The sequence below is a fragment of the Phocoena sinus genome, chromosome 10 (genome assembly GCF_008692025.1).
Source record: "Phocoena sinus isolate mPhoSin1 chromosome 10, mPhoSin1.pri, whole genome shotgun sequence".
Lineage (NCBI taxonomy): Eukaryota > Metazoa > Chordata > Mammalia > Artiodactyla > Phocoenidae > Phocoena > Phocoena sinus.
Genome location: NC_045772.1, coordinates 6,434,783 through 6,457,342, shown reverse-complemented (window position 1 = coordinate 6,457,342; position 22,560 = coordinate 6,434,783). Strand labels below are relative to the sequence as shown.

Here is a 22,560-nt window from a genome sequence, read left to right as displayed (position 1 = left end):
GAGCCCGAGTGCCACAACTACTGAGCCCATGCTCCGCAACAAGAGAAGCCACCGCAATGAGAAGCCCGCGCACCGCAACGAAGAGTAGCCCCCGCTCGCTGCAACTAGAGAAAGCCTGCGCGCAGCAACAAAAACCCAACGCAGCCAAAAATAAATAAATTAGTTAATTAATTTTAAAAAATGCTTTATAAAGTAAACTGTTCTGAGATACCAAGTACATATGTGGACCATACACCCAATATATGTTAACATTTGGAAATTCTAATACCAATTATATCAGTGATAGAAACCTAAATTTTCAGTTGCCAAGAAATCTGCTCTGTTTGCTAGTTGATCTAAAAAAAAAAGATTCTGGTTAGGAACTCTGGTAAAATTTTTATTTTAAAAATGTTAATTTAATTTTACTTATTACGTTAAAAATGGATAAACAACATGTAATATATCCATGCAGTGGACTATTATTTGGCCATAAAAAGAAATGAAATACTGATACATGCTACAACACGGATGAACCTTGAAAACATTATGCTAAGCACAAGAAGCCCGTCACAACAGACCACGCAGAGTATGATTCCATACGTATGAAACGTCCAGACTAGGCGGAGCCTTAGAGACAGAAAGCAGGCTAGTGGCTGCCAGGGGCTGGGACAAGGAGAGAATGGAGAGTGACTATTAATGGGTAGGGGTTTCTCTCTGGGCTGCTGAAAATGTTCTGAAATTAGATAGTACTGATGGTAGCACAACCTTGTGAATATACTAGAAACCACTGAATTGCATACTTTCAAGGGTGAATATTATGGCGTGCAAATTATATCTCAATAAAGCTATTCTAAAAAAGAGAGCAGGCCCAACAGTGGTTTAGAGTAAACTCAAGTGTTTTATTTTTACACATTTTTTAAAAGATAAACTCTAGTTAAGGCATTTAAATAGGCAATAGCAGAATGAGTGAGAATAATGCCAATTTGTAGAAAGAGAACTGATTCTACATTTATTGATTACTTACTCTGGGCTAGGAACTGCTCCGGGCACTGTAGGAACAGCAGTGAATAACAACACAGAAGCAGAGCGTTGCAGGCCCCATATTCTATTTCTTAAAATTCTTTTGTTCTCTCATTTTCACTGCGTGACCCTTACATTTAGTTGAGACTGTACCTTGCACCCGATGCTAACACATGAAATTCTGGGTTAAGTCTTGAGACGACAAGCCTCCCTAACTAACCACAGCTTAAGAAAAGTTCTAGATGGAGAATAGAGAGGAAAGTGTTGTTGCAGGTGCAGAAGGAGGCAGGATTCCAAACAGTAAAACCTTTTAGGGGAAATTCATCAGCTAGGGACACAGCTTCTGAGAGATTTCCAAGAAAACACCTTGGTCTGCATTCAGTTCCCTTAGCTTTCTGTTAGTAAACAAACGGAGACATCTGAACTTCAGAGGTTACTAAACCTCCCGTGGCAGGTAACCTTCAATCTCAGAAGGTGTTTTATACTAATAAATTGTAAGAGTTAGAATATTCACATTAGGGGGCTTCCCTGATGGTGCAGTGGTTAGGAATCCATCTGCCAATGCAGGGGACACAGGTTCGACACCTGGTCCGGGAAGATCCCACGTGCCGTGGAGCAACTAAGCCCGTGCGCCACAACTAGTGAGCCTGCAAGCCACAACTACTGAAGCCTGGGAGCCACAACTACTGAGCCTTTGCTCTAGAGCCCGTGTGCCACAACTACTGAGCCTGCGTGACACAACTACTGAAGTCCGCGTGCCTAGAGCCAGTGCTCCACAACAAGAGAAGCCACCGCAATGAGAAGCCCGCGCACTGCAACGAAGAGCAGCCCCCACTCGCTGCAACTAGAGAGAGCCCGCGCGCAGCAACGAAGACCCAATGCAGCCAAAAATAAATAAAATTAAATTAAATTAAAAAAATCCCAAAACTGTAGCAAGTTGAAAGTAAAAATCCTCAGTAATTTTATTCTCCAGTGAACAATTCGGTGTTAACTGTGTGCGTGATTTGGGTTCTCTTTTTTATAAAAATGAGATAATATTCTGTGTTCAGTAATCTTTTCTCCCCACTTTATAACTGACCATGGGCATCTTTCCCTAGCAAATGCAAGATTCTTATTTTCTAGTAGTTCCACAGATGCCAGTGAAGCACAGGACAGCACTACAGGGCGGGTCTCAGCACTACCTTCATTGTTTGCTGGAGGAGCGTCCACGTTCCCTGGTGTTAAAGAAGATGGTTCTGGTTGTCCTGAAGTCCACCCTGTGCCGCTCACCTGAAGCAAGTGGAGAAAAGTCGTTACCAGCTAAGCAAGAAAAGTCATAAAAAACAAATAACAGGGGAAAAACCTAGTAATTTAAACAGTCACCTTCCTACCTGGATTAGTGGGAAGGAAGGATAAGATATTAAAATATACCTGTTCTTAAGTCTCTGTTTCCATGCTCGAATTCCTTATTTCTCCTTTTCTTTAAATAAAAATTTTATTACGCAATAATTTCAGACTTACACAAAAGCTGCAAAGATAAAAGCTTCTATAGACTCTTCACCCAGCTTCCTCTGATGTTAAAATACCCAGGGTACATTTGTCAAAGCGAAGAGTCGTCACTGGTACAGTATTCGCTAAACTCCAGACTTTACTTGGGTTTCACCAATTTTCCCACCAGTGTCTCTTTTCTGTTCCAGAACCCAGCCAGGACCCCAGGCTGCATTCGTCACGTCTCCTCAGTCTGCTCTGCTTTGTGACAGTTTCTCAGTTTTTCCTTGTTTTTCAGGACCTTGAAACTTTTGAAGGGTACTGATAGGTATTTTGTAGAATGCCCCTCACTTTGAGTTTGTCTGATGTTTTCTTATGATTAGACTAGGTCTGGGGGAGGAACAGCAGAGAGGACGTGCCCCCTCAGTGCCTCATGTCAACACGACTGTGCACTAGTGATGCCAATCTTTTTCACTTGGTTAGGTTGGCGCCTGGCAGTCTTTTCCCTGTAAAGTTACCGGTTCCCCCTTTCCATCCTCTAGGCCTGGGAAGCGTCACTAAGTCCAGTCCACATGCAAGGGGAGGGGGGTTAAGCCCCACCTCCAGAAGGGTGGAGAGGTATATGCATGATTTGGAATCTTCTGTAAGGAAGACTGTCCTTTCCCTCCATTTCTTTATGCAATCATCCATTTATATTAGTATGGATATTTATTTATTCTTTGGATTATAGTCCAATACTATCATTATTTTGTTGTTCAAATCGTTCCAGCTCTGACCACTGGCACCTCTTCCAGTTTGGTTCCTGAGTCCTTCAGACATGTCCTCGTCCACTCCCCCTGCCCGGCCTCCTAGCACTTCCTTTCTTCTAGCACCATAGGGCGCTCCAGGCTTATCTGCCGCAGCAGCCCCAGTCCTAGAATCGGCCATCTCTCCAAAGGCAGCCCTGGGTCCTTCCACTGGAAAACAGCATTTAGAAACCAAGGTGTGGGTGCTGGGTGTGCCTGTTGTCCTGGGGTGTCACTGTCTCTAGGCCTCTCAGTGGACAGAGCTAGGTCATATATCTGTGTGTACTAACCCGTGTGTACACACGTATCTGCAATTGGTTCTCCATCGTGTGTGTGTGTGTGTGTGTGTGTGTGTGCGCACATATAGATATATAAAGACAGAGAGACACTAAAATAAACATGAATTCATACTAATATCTCCAACTCTAATCCACACCAAACCGTTCATCTCTCTCCTCTCTTCAGCCCGTCATCTCTATTGCTAACATTTCTCAGCTACTAATCATGGATATTCTGTATCTACACCAAACCGCTCATCTCTCTCCTCTCTTCAGCCCGTCATCTCTATTGCTAACATTTCTCAGCTACTAATCATGGATATTCTGTATCTACACCAAACCGTTCATCTCTCTCCTCTTTTCAGCCCGTCATCTCTATTGCTAACATTTCTCAGCTACTAATCATGGATATTCTGTATCTACACCAAACTGCTCATCTCTCTCCTCTTTTCAGCCCGTCATCTCTATTGCTAACATTTCTCAGCTACTAATCATGGATATTCTGTATCTAGTTCCATATTAAACAGTAGCAGCAGATCACGACAGCACACGCTTCTCTTTTGTTTTCTGTTCCCATCTTTTTTGATAACTATTTCTGGTAACTACTGATTCTGTCAAAGATAACATGTACATAATGTGCAAATTATAATAGCAAAAAAAAAACCAAGGTTTAGCAATGTATACAACTTTACATAATTTTTCTTGAAAATCAGTTGAAGGACTGAGTAGCAGTTAAGCAAACGGTGGCCCCTCCCCATCGGGACTGGAAGATGCAGGGCAGCTAACAGAACATCTGGGGCTATAAGCCAGGGATCGCGTACATTTCCTTAAAGGACCAGTTAGTAAATACTTTAGGCTTTGCAGGCCTCATGTTCCCTGATCTAAGCGATTTGGGGAAAATGCACAGAGGGACCATGGATTGTTGTTACTACTCCTATCAGAATACGAAGATGAGGTTAATGAAACGGCACTTGTTGAAGGCTTCCTCTGCACTGGGTACCAGCTACTTTTATCTGTGTTAATTCATTCTCACAATAGCCTTGAGATATGTTCTACGTACACAGCTAAATAGGGACAATGAGATTCAAACCGCTCTTAAAATCTGGGTTAAAAAAACAACAACAACGGGCTTCCCCGGTGGCGCAGTGATTGAGAGTCCGCCTGCCGACGCAGGGGACACGGGTTCGTGCCCCGGTCCGGGAAGATCCCACATGCCGCGGAGCTGCTGGGCCCGTGAGCCACGGCCGCTGAGCCTGCGCGTCCGGAGCCTATGCTCCTCAATGGGAGAAGCCACAACAGTGAGAGGCCTGTGTACTGCAAAAAAAAACAAACAAAAAAAAAAACAAAAAACCCCCCAAAAAACTGTCTTCATTCTTTGTCAGTTCCAAAGCTCTGAACTGCACTGGGGAGACCCCTAGTAAGACGTCCTCAAGCCTCCCTCGAAGCTGGGTATAGGGCATGGGACTGAATTCTAGCCAGCAGGCTATGAGCAGAAGTGACATGTGCTACCTCTAGATTGTAAAAGGATGGGGCACTTGCTTTCCCGAATGTCCGTCCTCCTCCCGCTGGCTGGGAAAGGTCATGAACTGGAGCAGCCACTCTGCACCCTGAGGGAGGAGCCACACAATGAGAAGAGCAAAATCCATACCCTGGTCAGCCCTGGACGGCCCACCTCTGCACTGCTGGTGGGAAATTAACTCCTACCTTATTCCAGGCCTGACTGTATTTCAGGGCTGTTTGCTACAGCAGCTTAGCCTATATCCTAACTGAAACATTTTAAATATATGCCCTTTATAACTTTACTGTTGATAACTTTAGTTATGCCTTAGAAGCACACATGAAAATTATGTGAAGTGTAACACATACCTCAGGAGAAGCATGAGAGGCAAAAAAATCTTCCTCCTTTGGTGGAGGGGACAAAGGTGGTACCACACAGCTATCAAGCCACAGCTGGAACAAAAACACATGCAGCGCTCAGCATTTCACTTGCTTCAAAGTGTTTGTTTAATGCTCTTCACTCCCTTTCTGGAGGCCTGTCTGCTAAAGATTTGTACTTTCCATTATTATAAAGTCAGGGCCCCTGAGCACATTTTAGTAACACATCAATCCAGTAACTTCTGCCACCAGACCCTGTGGAAGACAGTCGCCAGCTCCCCAAGCCATTTCCGGAAAGGAAAGAGCCAGGGCTTCACGTCTAAGGGAAGGTTCCAAAGTACAGTCAACCCCCATCATTTGTGGATTCCACGTCTGCGAATCTGTCTACACGCTACAATTGACCTGTGACCCCAAATCTGCCGTCCTGCACGGACACACGCAGAGCAGCAGAGAGTCTGTCACCCCAGGTGCACGTCCCCAGCTGAGGTGGAACAAGGCGACGCTCTGCTTCCTTGTTTCGGCTCTTGCTGTAAACACGGGTCCCTTTTATGGGCTGTTTACTGACACGCTTTCCACATTTTTGTGCTTTTTGTTGGTGGACCCATTGTTTACAATGGTCTCGAGCACGGTGCTGAAGTGCCACCTCGCGTTCCTAAGCACAGGGATGCAGTTAGCTGAGTGTCATTCAGCTCGAGCCACGATGCCCTTGGCCGCCAGCTCAGTGTCAGTGAGTCAACAATATACACTAAAGAAGGTGTCTTTAAACAGAAACACAGGTAAAATAAGGTTAGTGCTGATCAGCTGACAAAGGTGATGCTGCAGGACTCCCGTGCAGTGTTCAAAGCAAACTTACCAAGCAGGACCGTGAATAGTAAGAATCCACTACACGCTGTTTCCTTGTAAGAGAAGCCGGCTAGCGAGTTTTACTGTTTGGGGTAAGAACTACTTTTTCTACTGAAACAAATGTTCCTCTGAAGGAGACCCCCCCCCCCCACAACCCGCTGTGCTTACGTCAGTGCCATGCTTCCGGGTTGCCTGGGAGGCCAGCACCTTGATTCTCTCCCTATAAAGCTGGGCAGCGCGACTGTTGTACTTGGCATTGGTGTCGTTGGTGTCACACCCGTGTTGATGGAAAAAGGAAGACTGCAAAGGAAAGTATGCGGGTTAACAGCATCGCTGCATTAAATCTAACGTGGTGATCAAAAACGTTACTGCATGCTATGAAGGATTCTTTTGAAAATACTAGTGAAAACCAAAATAATTTAAACCATGAAAAATTTTTATAAAATTTTTCCTTGTAAAAGGGGTAATACCTTCCACAGATGTAACATTAACATTCTGGTAAAAGTGGACATGAGATGTGCCTCCCAAGACAAAATAACTGGCCCTTCCTTGCTCCACTAAGCCACCTCCTGCTCCACTAAGCCACCTCCATCATCCGGAGTGCTATTTGGGGGGACGCTTTCCACTTGGGACTACTTTTAATTTGAGGAACCCACTTTAGTGTAGATTCCACTAAACTGGAATTTTTTTTCTTTGTATCTATATGAGATGATTTTTTGTTTTTGGCTCTGCTGTGCAGCGTGCGGGATCTCAGTTCACCCATCAGGGACTGAACCCGGGTCACAGCAGTGAAAGCCCGGGATCCTAACCACTAGGCCACCAGGGGGCTCCCTACATTGGAATTTTTGACAAGTCAGGAGCCATGCTAACCTTCTCCTTGTCGAGCACTATTTCTTCATCAGCGGAGACCACAGCATAGGCAAGGTGATGAAACAGATGTTTAGACAATTAGAGGACACTGCTTTCAACCACCTCTGATCTATGTACAGACAATGAATTACAGTATTCATATCTTAATTGAAGCAGGTGTTCTAAAAGCCTGCATGAGGGATCCTCTTATTAACTCAATGGGATGTGTAACGGTACGGAGCACCCACATGTACTAGGTCTTGTCTGGTCCTTTGTGGGCACCATTCCGTCAAATCCTCGTGGCCAGACTCTCAGGGAAACTGAAGCAGAGAGTTTCAACAACTTGCTCAATGTCACACAGACAAGCGAGGGGCAGAGCTGGCACTCAAACCCAAGCAGGATGGTTCCAATCCCACTGCTTGAGCTCAAGGACCACTGACTGACCTGCCTCACCCCATCTGCCCCATCTCCACTGGCTGAGACGAGGAAGCTGCTCTCTGGAGTTGGTGGGGGACTCTGCAGCCTAGGAAGGTTTAGTAACAAGGACAGATACTATCAAACCCACAGTATTAAGTTGAGGAACAAGTTTGCGGACATAATGAAAATGGGTATGGGTTTCTAATAACATGCTTGAAATACTTAAGGCACGCATTCTCAACAGGGGCAAAAATGGTTTCCTGGAAAGTGGAAAAAAAAAATCTTAGTTATTACAATGGTTTGTAGCCTTCCAAAGATCACCCTTACCTGACAAAATCATATTCCTTAGTATTTAATTTCTCTCACTAGGGAAAACTAAATCCAACTTAGATTTAAAATAAGTTCATCTATTAATTCAATTTTCCTGCTTAAGGAACAATAATGAAAAAACGCTGAGATACGCTGGTCCAGGGGAGTCTGGGTATTCTGAAGACTACTATTTTAGATTTACTGTTTTAATTTTAAATATTTAATTGATGCTAGACATAATTTTTATTTGAAATGTAGACAAATTTGATTTCCAATACTTTGCATGTTTAATGGTATGTCTAAGGGAATTCTATTTACTCAACCTATATCATTTTGGCATACCATTATAAAAACACGATGGTATTTTATATAAAGGATGATTTTGCTGGCTAGATTTATAAGGCTGACAGTTTAGCGTTTTAGAAATCAGATATACTGAATTTGTAAATGAAGTTTAAAATGTGTGAGGATCCTTAACTAGGTTTGTAAATGGGGTTAAGGAAATTTGCTCTTTTAAAATTATAAATTAATTGAACACTTAAAAAGTTATTTTTTAACACAGCAATTACTAAGTTTATAAATTGATACATGATACTTATAAACTGTAATTGAAGATTTGGAAAACACGTTCTTTAATCTGTAGATTTAATAAATTAAATAAAATTCAGGTAAAAGAAGCTAGAAGCATTCCATCTGAGTACAAAAGTCACCCTCAGATACTAAAGAACTGTATTATCACAAAGAAGTCTCCCAATTCCTCTATGCCATCACTTCCTGGTTTAATTTTCTTCAAATCACTTATCACCACCTTTTACTTTGTTTATTTACTGCTTTACTTGCTCTCTGTCTCTGCCTGTAAGGGCGGGGTCTCATCTGTCTTGTTCATCACTGTATCCTAGCCCAGAGCTTCGTGTTTATTAGGTTTTGAATAGATTTCTGGATAAACAAGCGAGCTGGGTCGTCCAGCTCCTAAGCCCATGTCTTCGCGAGGTCCGACAGGGCCTCCCAAACTCTTACATGGAAACGTTAAACTTCTTCACTAGTGCAACACATATTTATACAAGAAGAAAACGACAAGTCTGAAATGAACTTACTGCATTAGCATTTCCTCCAACTTGCATGCATCGCAATTGAAACCAAGACCAGTTAGAATCCAACTCTGTAGATCTAAATGGAGAAAATATTCTTAAATGTTAATACTGTTCTTCCCCGTAATCAAGCCACTAAACTTCTGAGGATAAGCCTTCCTCGATCTTCCAGATCCTGAAGAATCCTAAGTTTGTGTTAACAGTGACACATGCTTCCAGGGTGCTAGGGCTCCAGGGTGCACACTAGATGGTACAAGCCACTCCTGGCCCCTCTCACCCTTCCTAGAAGCCACGCCTCCAAAAAATAGACGTACTGTTTGGATTTTTTTCAGGTTGGCTATCGATTTGCCCAGTGTGACCCCTAACAGGAGCCTGGAGGGTGCTCACAGTCTTATCATCAAGTAGAAGGGAGTCTCAACATCACTCAACATCACCACCATCAGGGAGCGGAGAAAACTCAGGTTTTAATGCTGCTTAAGTGAAAACTGCAAGGGCCTCCTATCCCCCACCAACACCTTATGCCCTACTTATCTATAATCTAAGATCAAATCAGAGCAAGAAAAAGGCAGTAATTGTAGTCCCTAACAAAAATAATTCACCAAGTGATCACCGTAAAGCAAGATATGACTGCGCGACAATATTAGAAATCTTTCTATTGAATCCACAGACATGAGCAAAAGGCAAGGCTAACCCATATTCAACACTAGATTGTCCCACACTAACTGGAAAGGAATGTGGACATTTTAAAATGGGTATAGGTTGGGCTTCCCTGGTGGCGCAGTGGTTGAGAGTCTGCCTGCCGATGCAGGAGACACGGGTTCGTGCCCCGGTCCGGGAGGATCCCACATGCCGCGGAGCGGCTGGGCCCGTGAGCCATGGCCGCTGAGCCTGCGCGTCCGGAGCCTGTGCTCCGCAACGGGAGAGGCCACAGCAGCAAGAGGCCCACGTACCGCAAAAAAAAAAAAAATCTCTTTTTAGAATTTGATTACCAAGCAAGGTGACTAAGTTACGTATCTTGCTCTGAAATCCTTTCCCTGAAAGATCTTGCTTAGCCACATTTCCAAGTTGAGTTAGGTGCCATCCCCACCCCCCTTGGTCACAGGGTGGCAGCTCACAGCACAGTCTCTGGAGGCAGCCTGAAAGTGCAAATCTCAACTCTGCCATTACGGGTTGTACGGCCTTGGAGAAATTACTTAACCTCTCTGCACCTTACTTTCCTCATCTGTAAAGTAGGGATAATTACAGTATTATCCATTTTGCTCTCACAGAAATTAAATAAGCTAATATCTGAAAGGTGCCTGGCTCACGGTAAACACCACATGGCTAAAATTCTCATCAACACCACCATTATCATCATCGTGGTGACGCCGCCACACTGTTATAAGCGGCAAGCTCCAGAGGACAGGATGTCCCACATTTTCCTCTCAACTCCTAGCACAGGAACATAATAGGTACCTGAATGTGGGCCGACTTTAAACATTTTTTTTTTTTTTTTTGCGGTACGCAGGCCTCTCACCGTTGTGGCCTCTCCTGTTGCGGAGCACAGGCTCCAGACGCGCAGGCCCAGCGGCCATGGCTCACGGGCCCAGCCGCTCCGCGGCATGTGGGATCCTCCCGGACCAGGGAACGAACCCGCATTCCCAGCATCGGCAGGCGGACTCTCAACCACTGCGCCACCAGGGAAGCCCCAACATTTTTAAAAGTCCTAAAATTGAGGATATGCATACTCAAATTTGCTAATCTGCCTTACAACATTTTTAAAATTAATTTTTACTGGAATATAGTTTCTTTACAATGCTGTGTTAGTTCCTACTGTACAGTAAAGTGAATCAGCTATTCGTATACATATATCACCTTTTTAAAAAAATTTTATTTATTTATTTATTTATTTATTTTTGACTGCGTTGGGTCTTCGTTGCTGCACGGGGGCTTTCTCTAGTCGTGGTGAGCAGGGCTACTCTTCGTTGCAGTGCGTGGGCTTCTCACTGCCATGGCTTCTCTTGTTGCGGAGCACGGGCTCTAGGCGCGCAGGCTTCAGTAGTTGTGGTACGTGGGCTCAGTAGTTGTGGCACACGGGCTTACTTGCTCCGTGGAATGTGGGCTCTTCCCGGACCAGGGCTCGAACCCGTGTCCCCTGCATTGGCAGGCGGATTCTTAACCATTGCGCCACCAGGGAAGTCCCCGTGTGTCTTTCTGAATTATGGTTTTCTCTGGGTATATGCTCAGCAGTGGGATTGTTGGGTCACATGTTAATTCTATTTTTAGTTGTTTTTTTTTTTTTTTGGTGGTACGCGGGCCTCTCACTGTTGCTAGGGAGCATTGGTGCATTGGTATTTATTTAAAATAAATAAATAAATAAATTTATTAAAAAAATACAAAACGAAAATAACAAGCTGGGCTCTGGCCACATGCCAGGATTCATGTGAGTTCATTTGCTCACTCCTCCCAAAGCCCTAAGATGAGTATAAGCCTTCTCATCTCTACTTTTAAGGGAAGGAAACTGAGACACAGAGAGGTAAGGAGCATGCTCACCTTACCAACAGCGAGGGATGGCAACGGGATTCAGACCCCCAGCAGCCAAGCTGCAGCATCCGCACACCTATCACTGCCTTGTGACTCTCTGGGGTGCCTACTGCACCCAGGCTCACATCAACCTTCCCTTCCCACGTGTACCCCGCAAGGGCCTCAGGAGTATAAAGTTTAAGGTCCCAGATTGGCCTCCCAAGGTCACATAGATCTTCCCCTTTGAATCTTATCTCTCCTCATTTTCCTATGCATATAAAAACTAGCTACTAAACAGTTCACTTTTTCCCACCTCTATATCTTCTCGTAAATTCTGAGTGCGGCCCTCCTTTTTCCCTACCTTGTCTCCGTTATCAAAATCTCACCAGACCTTTGAAGTTCACTGCAAATGTGACCTCCTCCTTTACACTTTGCCTAATTTTCCAACCAGAAGTAGACACCATGCTCTGCTTCTATCAATGTTCTTTATAGTTTATCTTCTTACTTAAGTTGTATTTGTACCCCCAGCCCACCAACAGTGATGCAAGGGTGAGACCCCCTGCACTTGTCACAGCTCATGACATACTTAATGGTGAACTTGAGAATAAACAGAGCCAGAGAGAGGAGCACTGGGACACTCAGTGTCACAGGCACTGGGCGAAGAGCTCCGAGGCCTGTGGGGTGGGAAGAGCCCAGACAATCAGGTCCACTCTGCAGTCAGCTCCCAGTGCAGCTTGCCATTTCCGCAGATGCCTAACCTACCTTTTCCTTTTTGCTTGGCAAAAGCCGTAGTCTAAAAATTTTTTTCCCTTTGTAAACTCGTTGACTTGAAATTCTACTTAAAAACAAAACAAAACAAAACAAAACCTCCGGAGTTCCCTGGTGGAGCAGGGGTTGAGAGTCCGCCTGCCAATGCAGGGGACACAGGTTCGAGGCCTGGTCCGGGAAGATCCCACATGCCGCGGAGCAACTAAGCCCCTGTGCCACAACTACTGAGCCCGTGTGCCACAACTACTGAAGCGCCTAGAGCCCATGTTCTGCAACAAGAGAAGCCACCGCAATGAGAAGCCCGCGCACCGCAATGAAGAGCGGCCCCCGTTCACCGCAGCTAGAGAAAGACCACGTGCAGCAACGAAGACCCAACGCAGCCAAAAATAAATAAATTAATTTAAAAAACCCCATAAAACTAAAAAAACACAAAATCTCCTTTAAAATAAACATTCCACCCATGCCAAACTGTTAATATGTTCATGCCTGTGAAATGGGACTCTGTGTGTGTGCGCACGTGTGTGTGCAGCCAGCTAGCACGGGGAGAGGAAGGAGAGGGAAGGGGGTTCTAGAGCAGGGACTTTCACTTCCTACTTTATATACTCTGGGACTGTTTGGATTTTTTTCCCAGTGAACTAATGTTTGTAAATTTTTTTTTTTTTTTTTGCGGTATGCGGGCCTCTCACTGCTGTGGCCTCTCCCGCTGCGGAGCACAGGCTCCGGACGCGCAGGCTCAGCGGCCATGGCTCACGGGCCCAGCCGCTCCGCGGCATGTGGGATCCTCCCGGACCGGGGCACAAACCCGTGTCCCCTGCATCGGCAGGCGGACTCTCAACCACTGCGCCACCAGGGAAGCCCTGTAAATTTTTTAGTCAATAAAAAATGTTTAAAGAGCAGCCCTCTGCCTCATGAAAAGAAAATCCTTAGTACCCTCATCATCCTTGACTTTCTCTTGCCCAAATCCTAGACTGCTGCCCTTGGGTTATATGTACAGTGATTTTTTTTTTAAAACAGTTGTTCTTGAATCATTTATAAGCATCATGATTCATACAGTTATATTTATCTAACTTTTAAAAGGGTAGTGATTAAACCTGCAACATCCCAAACAGGCCCTGCTGTCCAGCCTCATCAGGCTTTCAGGCAGCCCTTCCCTCAGCTGGGGAACACGTCAGAAAACCACCTGATTTCCTGGAATGGTTTAAGCTGGTGTTGTGCTGCAGTGGTGAGGAAAAGGGAGGGCCAGGTTCCGATGGGCGGGACCTCGCAGAGAGGAAGAGGGAAAGAGCGCAGTGAGAGAGAAAGGAAGGCAACACACTACGCGTAGCCTCAGTCTAGGCATCGCGACCTCTGGACAGAGTGGGTCACCACGTACTAACTGGGGACAACTGACCTGGGGGAAAAAGTACATGAAGAATAAACCCGCCCTGGCAACCAAATCCCTCCACATTTCAAAAAGAGACAAGGTCAGGAGAGTGTATTAAAAATATCCTGGGTCCAGCATCTAAGAAAAAGGAAAAGAAGACAGGAAACTGATAGATATTCTGGAAGTAGTAAGAACCCCCAGGAGAATTCCCTTTTCTAAATCATGGCCTATGGAGTTCTATGGCTATAACATTTAGCCCATTTTGCTCTGATAAATTGATTTCTGAAAAAAAGAACTCAGGAAAGTACATAAAGTTTTTTTCAGTTAATCCATTAAGAAGAAAGTTATGGGGACTTCCCTGGTGGTACAGTGGTTAAGAATCTGCCTCCCAATGCAGGGGACACGGGTTCGAGCCCCGGTCCGGGAAGATCCCACATGCCGCGGAGCAACTAAGCCCGTGCGCCACAACTACTGGGCCTGCGCTCTAGAGCCCGCGAGTCACAACTACTGAGCCTGCGCACCTAGAGCCCGTGCTCCGCAACAAGACAAGCCACTGCAATGAGAAGCCCGCGCACCGCAACGAAGACCCAATGCAGCCAAAAATAAATAAATAAATACGTTTAAAAAAAAAGAAAGTTATGTTGTTATTATTACTGTATAGTTTTTGCGCCAGGATACAAAATATCTCGTTACAAATTATCATAGATTTTATCCCACAGGAACAAATGCTCTTTATGGTAATCACACTGTAGTATCAGTATTCCTTAAGTCATAATATAAAATAAAACTGCTTGCCATGATTTCAAACAGCCTGCCTGCCTAGCTGGCTCCTTCCCTGGAAAAAGAACTGGCAGGGAAACAGGTGAGCTGACCTGGGGAGGCCAGCCGTACAGAGATCTGAGCCACGACTGCTCAGGGGTGCCCCTGCACTTCCAGCCTCCTACTGGACTGTGGGACTGTGTCCAGAGGGGGCATCTTTCTCTGATGGCCACAAAGGCCCCAGAGAGGCTACTACCAAGAGGTCAGAGCAGAGACAGGAACTAGCCAGAGGGGCCCAGGCAGCCCACGTCTTTCACATTGCAAACATTTGAAACTGCCACTAAAATTCATGCAAAAATCATTCCCTCGGGCTCTGCTATAAGTGTCGTTGGAAGCTGAGCTGCTGCAGCCCTGATCTGACGAGGGTCTCCCGCCACCTGCAGTGACTCTCCACCTGGAGGAGCGACAGAGACCCCTTCCCCCAGGAGGCGTCAGAGCAAGACTCCTGCGTGCTGCTAATTATCAGAGACAAGGAAGGAAAAGGAGATGCTGCCTCAAGCCTTCTGTTCTGACTGTGGCTTCAACACTGCTTCCTCTCACACCAAGCTCCACAGCACAGCGACCAAGTAGGAAATAATTCATTTTCCGAGTTTACTCAATTACACAAGATTTAAATCTCCCTGACTCATAACCAACCTCTCATTTTACTTGACGTCAAAGCAAACACAAAGGAGAAGGGGAGAGAGACCCACGTAGCGAGGTAATCACTCCCACCCGCAGCGAGGAGAGTCCCCCTTTTACCGAATAAAGCTCAGGTGAACACCGAGCGACCGGTGTGACCCCGAGCAGTCGATGCACAGCAGCACCCCGTACGTGATGCTGGCCCAGCTGGGATTCTTGGCACCGCAGTCAAAACACACCTGAAAGAAAATTTCAAAATTCAGTTACTCATCGATTCTTATTAGCCAAATGAGCCATCCTATAGGACAATACAGGATTTGGCTTCAAAGCTGCTTAATCTTTACACTTTAAACTGATTATCAGAGGGAATTCCCTGGCAGTCCAGTGGTTAGGACTCAGCATTTTCACTGCCAGAGCCCAGGTTCAATCCCTGGTGGGGGAACCAAGATCCAACAAGCTGCACAGTACGGCAAAAAAAAAAAAAAAAAAAAGAATAATAGATAAAACAAACTGGTTATTAGAAAAATACCTCACCTAGATTTTTTTTAAAAACCTCAAATTTCTATTTCTTTTATTATTATAATAATGTTACTGTATTATATAATTATATATCAATAGACTATTAATATAATGCATTAATTATATGTTATATATTTTTGCATATCTATTATAATAGTACATAGTGAAGAGAACTTAGATGTGTTTATTGTCTCAAATATGACTTATGACTCATGCATGAAGCATCAACAGGGTTCCTACCACTCACATGAATGAACACTAGACAGGGATGTCCCCTGCTGGAAATGCCCAAGGCCTTACTGTCCCCTGGGCAGTGGCTCTCTACCAAATGTCAGGCGTCTGTGCATATTTCTTCTCTCCCCAACCAGAGGAAGAGAGCCCCCTGGATGCTCCCCTGGATCCTGCCCTCCGGGTACTCACCCCCCCATGTAATCCCCACCCTCGATTTGCCCAGGAGGCCCGTGTGACCAATGATATGGCAGAAGTGCTGCTGCGTCCCTTCCGGGGTGAGGTCATAAAAGACCCTGGGGCTTCCTTTCTCTCTCTCGCTCTCCCCCCAGATCACTGGCTCTGGGGGACGCCAGGTGCCATGTCTTGAGGACACTGGGTCGCCCAGTGGAGAGAGCCACGTGGAGAGGAACTGAGGCCTTTAGTCCAACAGCCAGTGAGGAGCAGAGGCCGGCTGACCACCACGTGAGTGAGCTTGGAGTGGAGGCCCCAGCCTCCCGAGAAGCCCTGAGCCTTCCTTCCTCAGCACTGACTAAAGTCAACATTCTTCACCTGATAACAGGCGCACAAACGTACTTTAGAATACACAGTGCTTGCTGTGGAAATGAATACTTATGAGTAATTAGAGCCAGGACAACAGGACAGTTAAAAATTCCACAAATAATAGACTTGTTTTGAATTGTTTTCCAGAAAAAATAAAACTATATTTTAGCTAACTGAGCCACCCCCAGATTCCCGGCCCTCCGAACCTGTGTGAGACAACTTGTGTTTGTTGTTTTAAGATGCTGAGCTCCGCAACAGAGGCTAATAGAGAGAGCTGTTCCTGCGTGAGATGCCGTGTCCTTCATGACCTCTGCCCCCTCCACTCTGTCCAGGTCACTGTTATAACTCAGACACACAGCTCACGTCCAAGGAGTGGGCCCCCTCCTGCACAGCTCGGAGCTCCTGCAGCGTCGGGGGCCTTTCCCTCACCTTGCCTTCCGCCCGCATCCGCACAGAGCTCGGACGTGGCTAGCGCTCAATGAATGTTTTCTGTGTGTTTTCTCGTCTCCCACAGAGCCTGAAAAATAGTGATCTACCCGTACAAAGCATTCAGGAAATATATGGTAATCAAATGAACAACTTATAAAACTTATTACCAGCTCAAAAATTAGCACCAGCCCCCTCAACACTGAAGTCAAACATTCTTCATCTGATAACAGGACACAAAAGTACTTTAAAATACACAGCGCTTGTCATGGAATTAATATTTGTAATTAATTAACATCAGCACAACAGAGTGGTAAAAATTCCACGAATATGCTTCCCTGGTGGCGCAGTGGTTGAGAGTCCGCCTGCCAATGCAGGGGACACGGGTTCGTGCCCCCGTCTGGGAGGATCCCACATGCCGCGGAGCGGCTGGGCCCGTGAGCCATGGCCGCTGAGCCTGCGTGTCCGGAGCCTGTGCTCCGCAGCGGGAGAGGCCACAACAGTGAGAGGCCCGCGTATTGCAAAAAAAAAATTCCACGAATAGGAGGTTTTTTAAAAGCCCCCATCTTTTAGGTATGCTTTATAGGCAGAGCCACCTATGTGAAGGTTGTCTCAACTAAAACCATCAAGAAAGATCTGGGGACTTCCCTGGCAGTCCAGTGGTTAAGACACCACGCTTCCAATGCAGCGGGGAGCGGTTCAAACCCTGGTCAGGGAACTAAGATCCCACATACCATGCAGTGTGGCCAAAAAAAAAGGAACGCAAGCTCTGGATTCTGGCCTTTTGAGGGCAATACAAGCGTGAAAACACGCGTGGATTTTCCAAAGCCCCTCATGGTGACAGGTTCACAATAAGCAGGCAGGAGTAGAGGGCTGACAGCTGACACGAGAGGCACCAGGCATTCACTCCAGTGTTTACTGACTGCCTGCTACGTGCCAGGCACTGTGGCAGAGGCTGAGGTATTAAGAAGTGGATGGCGGCACTGACTCCACAAATGCTTGCTGAGTCTCCCCATCTCCCCCTACCCCCCCCCCCCCCCGACAGGCCACTGAAGTGGGAGTAAAGGACACGGAAATGAAGATGCCCTGTGGTAACAGCCATGAGAGTAAGGAATGCCCACCCCTGGGATGCCAAACAGTGGGCCCGACTCTGCCAAAGGTGCCGCCCCTCTGCAAGAGGCCACTGTGATCCCTCACTCACTTAGCTAACAGCTGTCACTATCAGTACGCCCCCGGCACACACAGAGTGCACGTACAAAAGCGGCCTGGGAAGAGTCAGCCCACGTGGAGCCCACAGTCTAGCAGTCCCAGCGGGCAAGACAACTAGTTATAATGTTGAACCTTAGTAAGCAAGGACAGGATGCAAAAAGTTTTCTAGACAGGGCCCAAGTGGCATGTGGGATGTCAAGAATAGAGTCTAAAAGGGCAGAAGGGGCAAAAGCCTGTGCAGGAAATGGCCCTGTGCAGGGACACGACCCAGAGGTTGGGCGCACACAGCCCAGAGCAGGCAAGTCTGAGAATCACTCCCAAGGTGGTCGCAAGGCTGGTTACGAAAAGACAGCAGCGGGGCTTCTAACAAGTGGCCTCAGAATCCTCCTGACCCACCAACTAAGATGAGGAATTGCAGGCCTCTCGCCTTCCGAGATGGCCCGCACTCTTGTCTGGAGTGTGTTTCTCCCAAGGCCGTTCTCGCCTTTTGAGACAGACCACGTTCGGTCTACAGAATACGTATCTCTCTAAATAAATCCATTTCTGGACTCCCCTGGTAGTGCAGTGGTTAAGAATCCATTCCACAATGCAGGAGACACGGGTTCGAGCCCTGGTCCGGGAAGATCCCACATTGCTGCGGAGCAACTAAGCCCATGCGCCACAGCTACTGAGCCTGCGTGCTAGAGCCCGTGAGCCGCAACTACTGAGCCCACGTGCCCCAACTACTGAAGCCCGCGTGCCTAGAGCCCGTGCTCCGCAACAAGAGAAGCCACCGCAATGGGAAGCCCATGCACCACTCGCCACAACTAGAGAAAACCTGCACGCAGCAAAGGAAGACCCAAGGCAACCAAAAATAAATAAATAAATAATCCTTCTTTCTCCTGAAAAAAAAAAAAAAAAAACAGATGAGGAATTGCAGAATGCAGCTCTGTGAGAGCTGGGGCCTTGTTCACCTGAGCTGAGCGCTGAGCACTGAGCCCGGCACAAAGCAGGCACCAAATGCAAATACAGGTGGTGGAAGAGCTCACGAGCCGAGACTGGGCCCTGTGGGATCTGAGGTCAGAGGGCAGTTCGAAATCCAAGTCTGGCTCTCTGTTGGAGCAGGGACTCCATTTTGTTTTGATGGGCAATCCTAAACCAAAGTGGAGATATGGTCTTCTAAGCAGAGTATCAGTTCTTATGGTGATAAAAAGTAGTTTTGGACGAACAATTTGTTTTGCTACATGGTCAGAATAATTGCTATAGAAATCACAGCTAATATTGAGTGTTTGCTCCATGTCAGGCACTGCTGCTGGCCAACAGAATCTTGATAAGAACCCTATAAGAAGGTACTGTTCTTATGCCCATCTGGGCCAGCTTCCGGGCCTGTGTGTGATTGACGCAGTCACACAGGACACTGCACACAGAAGCGCCCATGGGTGGTTAATGGTCTGCTGTCTCATCTTGAAATTCTTAGTACTTTTGAAACAAGGGCCCTGCATGTTCACTTTGCACATTTCAAGTTCCCTGCAGAGTATATAGCACCAGTTTTCATCCCCGTGTTAGAGAAAACTAAGGAAACGTGAAGTTAAGTGTCATAGCTAAGACGTGGTATCACAGAGACTGGACCCCGGGCAGTCTGCCCCAGAGCGCACTCATCACCCCTTCACTACGCCGCCTCTTACCCCGCCAGGCAGCCCTTTATCTGTCCTCCAGGCACTAGATAGACCATCTGCTTCCCGAAGGCAGGAGCAGTACATCCTCAGTGCTCTGCGGTGCCCGGCACGCTGCAGGTGCCTGACTGGTATTTGCTGAATGAATACTTGCTAAATAACTCAAACAATCAATATAACACTAGGGAAGAGCAGAGACAAGGGAGGATTTCACAAGCTAGAAGACTGACCCTCTGAGTTAAAACCTTTGATCCAGAGTAGAGATCCATCATACATGAGAGGGAGAATTGGACACCACATTCTAAAAGGAAACTGAGGTGTTTTTCTTTAAGTACTTTCCTGTCTTGTGTGTCTTAGAGCTCTTTTTAACCATCTCATTTTAAAAATGCTTATTAACTCTTCCACATCATTAAAACTAGTTTTCATCTTTGCTTAGGTAATGGTTTCTTATTAACAATCAAATAAAAAGTCTTAATCAAGAAATGTAACACAGGGCTTCCCTGGTGGCGCAGTGGTTGAGAGTCCGCCTGCCGATGCAGGGGACACGGGTTCGTGCCCCGGTCTGGGAAGATCCCACATGCCGCGGAGCGGCTGGGCCCGTGAGCCATGGCCGCTGAGCCTGCGTGTCCGGAGCCTGTGCTCCGCAGCGGGAGAGGCCACAACAGTGAGAGGCCCGCGTATTGCAAAGAAAGAAAGAAAAAAAAAAGAAATGTAGCACAAGACTGTGGAACACTACCAGAAAATATTTTTGCTCGATGCTTTTATGAATCCTACTACAGAATATAAAATTTTCTACAAGTGTGTTGTTCATAATTAAAATAATAATAACAACAACAAATTGCTGACATGTATTGAGGGCCAGTATATACAGGAACTGCTCTAAGTGCTTTTCTTGGATTTCCTCATTTAATCCTCACAATAACTCTCTGAATTAGATCTAGTTCATGCCTCATTTTCAGATGAGGAAAATAAGGTACAAAGTAGTCAAGTAACCTGCCCAAGGTGACAGGAAGTCCCAGGGTCTGGATAACAATTTACAAGCAAGCCCACACATGTTCCTCAAAAGTGTTCTTGGTATAAAGACACTGACTTCTTATTTAAAAGGGACATCTTTTGATGAATTCAGTCAAAGAGAATATATGTTGGGTTTCTGAGATAAAGCAGACCAAAAAATGTATAGTTTCTACACTGCTAACTGCAGATCCTAATCTGGTCTAGTTTACATCAACCCCTCTTTATAAACAGATCAACCTAAATTTGAAAATCAAGAAAATACCAAAGAAATCGGCACTGGAGAATTCCTGGAAACTCTTTCCCCTCCTGACTTTCCTACGTTCATCAGATATCACCTCCTATAAACTGTTTCCTTGCTCACTTCTCTTAGGCTGTAAAAACATGGGCTCCCCTCCACCTAGACCTAAAACAAAGACATCTAAGTTTTGTAAAACTCTGGGACTTTCTTTCTATGCCATCACGTCATGGCACACAGAGTCCATGCTGACACGACGGCCCTTTGCACTGTCCAGGTTCCACTCTGACCTGTGATCCTCAGCAGAGGGTGTCACTTTAGCCCGATGTGTCACCGCATCTCCAGCCAGTAGCGAAAAGTTGTAAGAGTCATGGGTGGGGGGAAGGGACAGTCTCTGGAGATGAAAAAAAAAAAAGGAAAATCCCCATCTCCAAAGAGAGAGACAAAAGGGAAGGAAGGGTAAGGGGTCTGTGGTGGGCTTTCTTAGCAAGAGACAAGAGTGCGAAGCCACTTAGCAGTGATCACTTAGCAGCTTTATCAGACAGGGAAACTGAGGCTGCCACCAGAGGACACAGCTTCCCTGAGGAGCTTCAGAGGTGAGCTCGGAGGCAGGGAGGGGGCGAGCCGAGCTTCCCCAAGCGCCCAGCGCTACCAGCTGGAGTTTCTGGCCCGGCGCATGCTTCCCGGCTGGGTCATAGGTGGCCTGTGGTCTCCGACCCCAGTCGCAGGAGCCGCGGGTACGCCCCCTAGCCCTCCCTCGGGCCCCCGAGCTCGCCCCCCGCTCTCTCAGGAACTCGTGTCCACTCCGCCCCCACCAAAAGCCGCCTCCGACCCCCGTAAGTTCCCCGGCCCGGTGTTAGTAGCCCACAAGTGTCCGCCCCCGGGACCCCCAGATGCTCTCGCCTCCCGCCCCCAGGACTCCCAGGTGCCCGCCCTGCCTCGGACCCTGGGGTGCGCCCCCTACCCCGCCCCTCCCTTGCTGAAGCTGCGGGGCGGCGCACAGTCCGGACCCAGGCGAGGCCCAGCCGCTGCGGCCGCACAGTGCGACGTGTCACAGGCCGGGCCGGCTCCTCCTCCCGCGGCCGCGGCCACTGGCGCCGCAGGGGCCTCCCGCAGGGTCCGGCAGGGATGCCAAGCAAGCCTGAACACGCCCGGCGGCCGTTACCTTGTTGGTGGGCACCAACCGGAGGCGCCTGAAGATGGTCAGGATATCCTGCTTGCTGGGGTCCCCCATGGTCACCAAAGAAACGAGGCACAGCTGGCCCCGCCAACCGGGAAGAGCAGAGCAGAAGCGGTTGCCGCCTCCGGGAGGTAGACGATGGCCGAAGGGCGGGGCTGCCCGTGAAGATCAGACCGGGCCTCTCGATGTCCCCGCCCACTGCCGGAGCGCACGCGCCACTCTCCCCAGTGGCCCTCGCTTAACAGTGCCACTGGCTCCGCCCACTCAGGCCCCGCCCCGGTTCCTACGCAGGAGGCTCGCGCGCTTCCTCCAGGTCTCCGCCGGGCCTCCACTCCCGGCAGTGCGTGGCGAAGCTCGGTCCGGGTCAGGTTTGTACCTGCGCGCACGGCTGGTCGAGCCACCGACGCTTCGGCTGACGGACTGCTTCCTCGGCCAAGGTCCTCTCACCTCCTCCCCGTGAGAGCGGCAGAACCTGTCACTCCAAGTGGCAAAGGAGGAAACTTGCGGGGCAAGGGCCTCCCCGCCGGCTCCCCACACCCGAGGACTCAGTCCAGGCGCCGGATTTTCGCTA

General features: G+C 47.3%; 1 protein-coding gene across 5 annotated transcripts in view; it reads right to left on the bottom strand.

The window, feature by feature from the left end:
• ARFGAP3 (ADP ribosylation factor GTPase activating protein 3) overlaps positions 1–22,560 on the bottom strand; it is a 54,134-nt gene extending 31,574 nt beyond the window's left edge. Inside the window, exons 1-6 of one of the 5 annotated variants that reach the window (XM_032645258.1) lie at positions 21,975–22,560; positions 15,104–15,222; positions 8,917–8,989; positions 6,416–6,547; positions 5,396–5,479; positions 2,181–2,268 (exon numbers count right to left, since the gene is read on the bottom strand). In XM_032645258.1, the coding sequence (XP_032501149.1) occupies positions 2,181–2,268; positions 5,396–5,479; positions 6,416–6,547; positions 8,917–8,989; positions 15,104–15,222; positions 21,975–22,043 (565 nt within the window). In that variant the 5' untranslated portion in view covers positions 22,044–22,560. The remainder of the gene's footprint in view (positions 1–2,180; positions 2,269–5,395; positions 5,480–6,415; positions 6,548–8,916; positions 8,990–15,103; positions 15,223–21,974) is intronic. The other 4 variants (XM_032645257.1, XM_032645261.1, XM_032645260.1 and 1 more) reach the window with 4 other exon arrangements.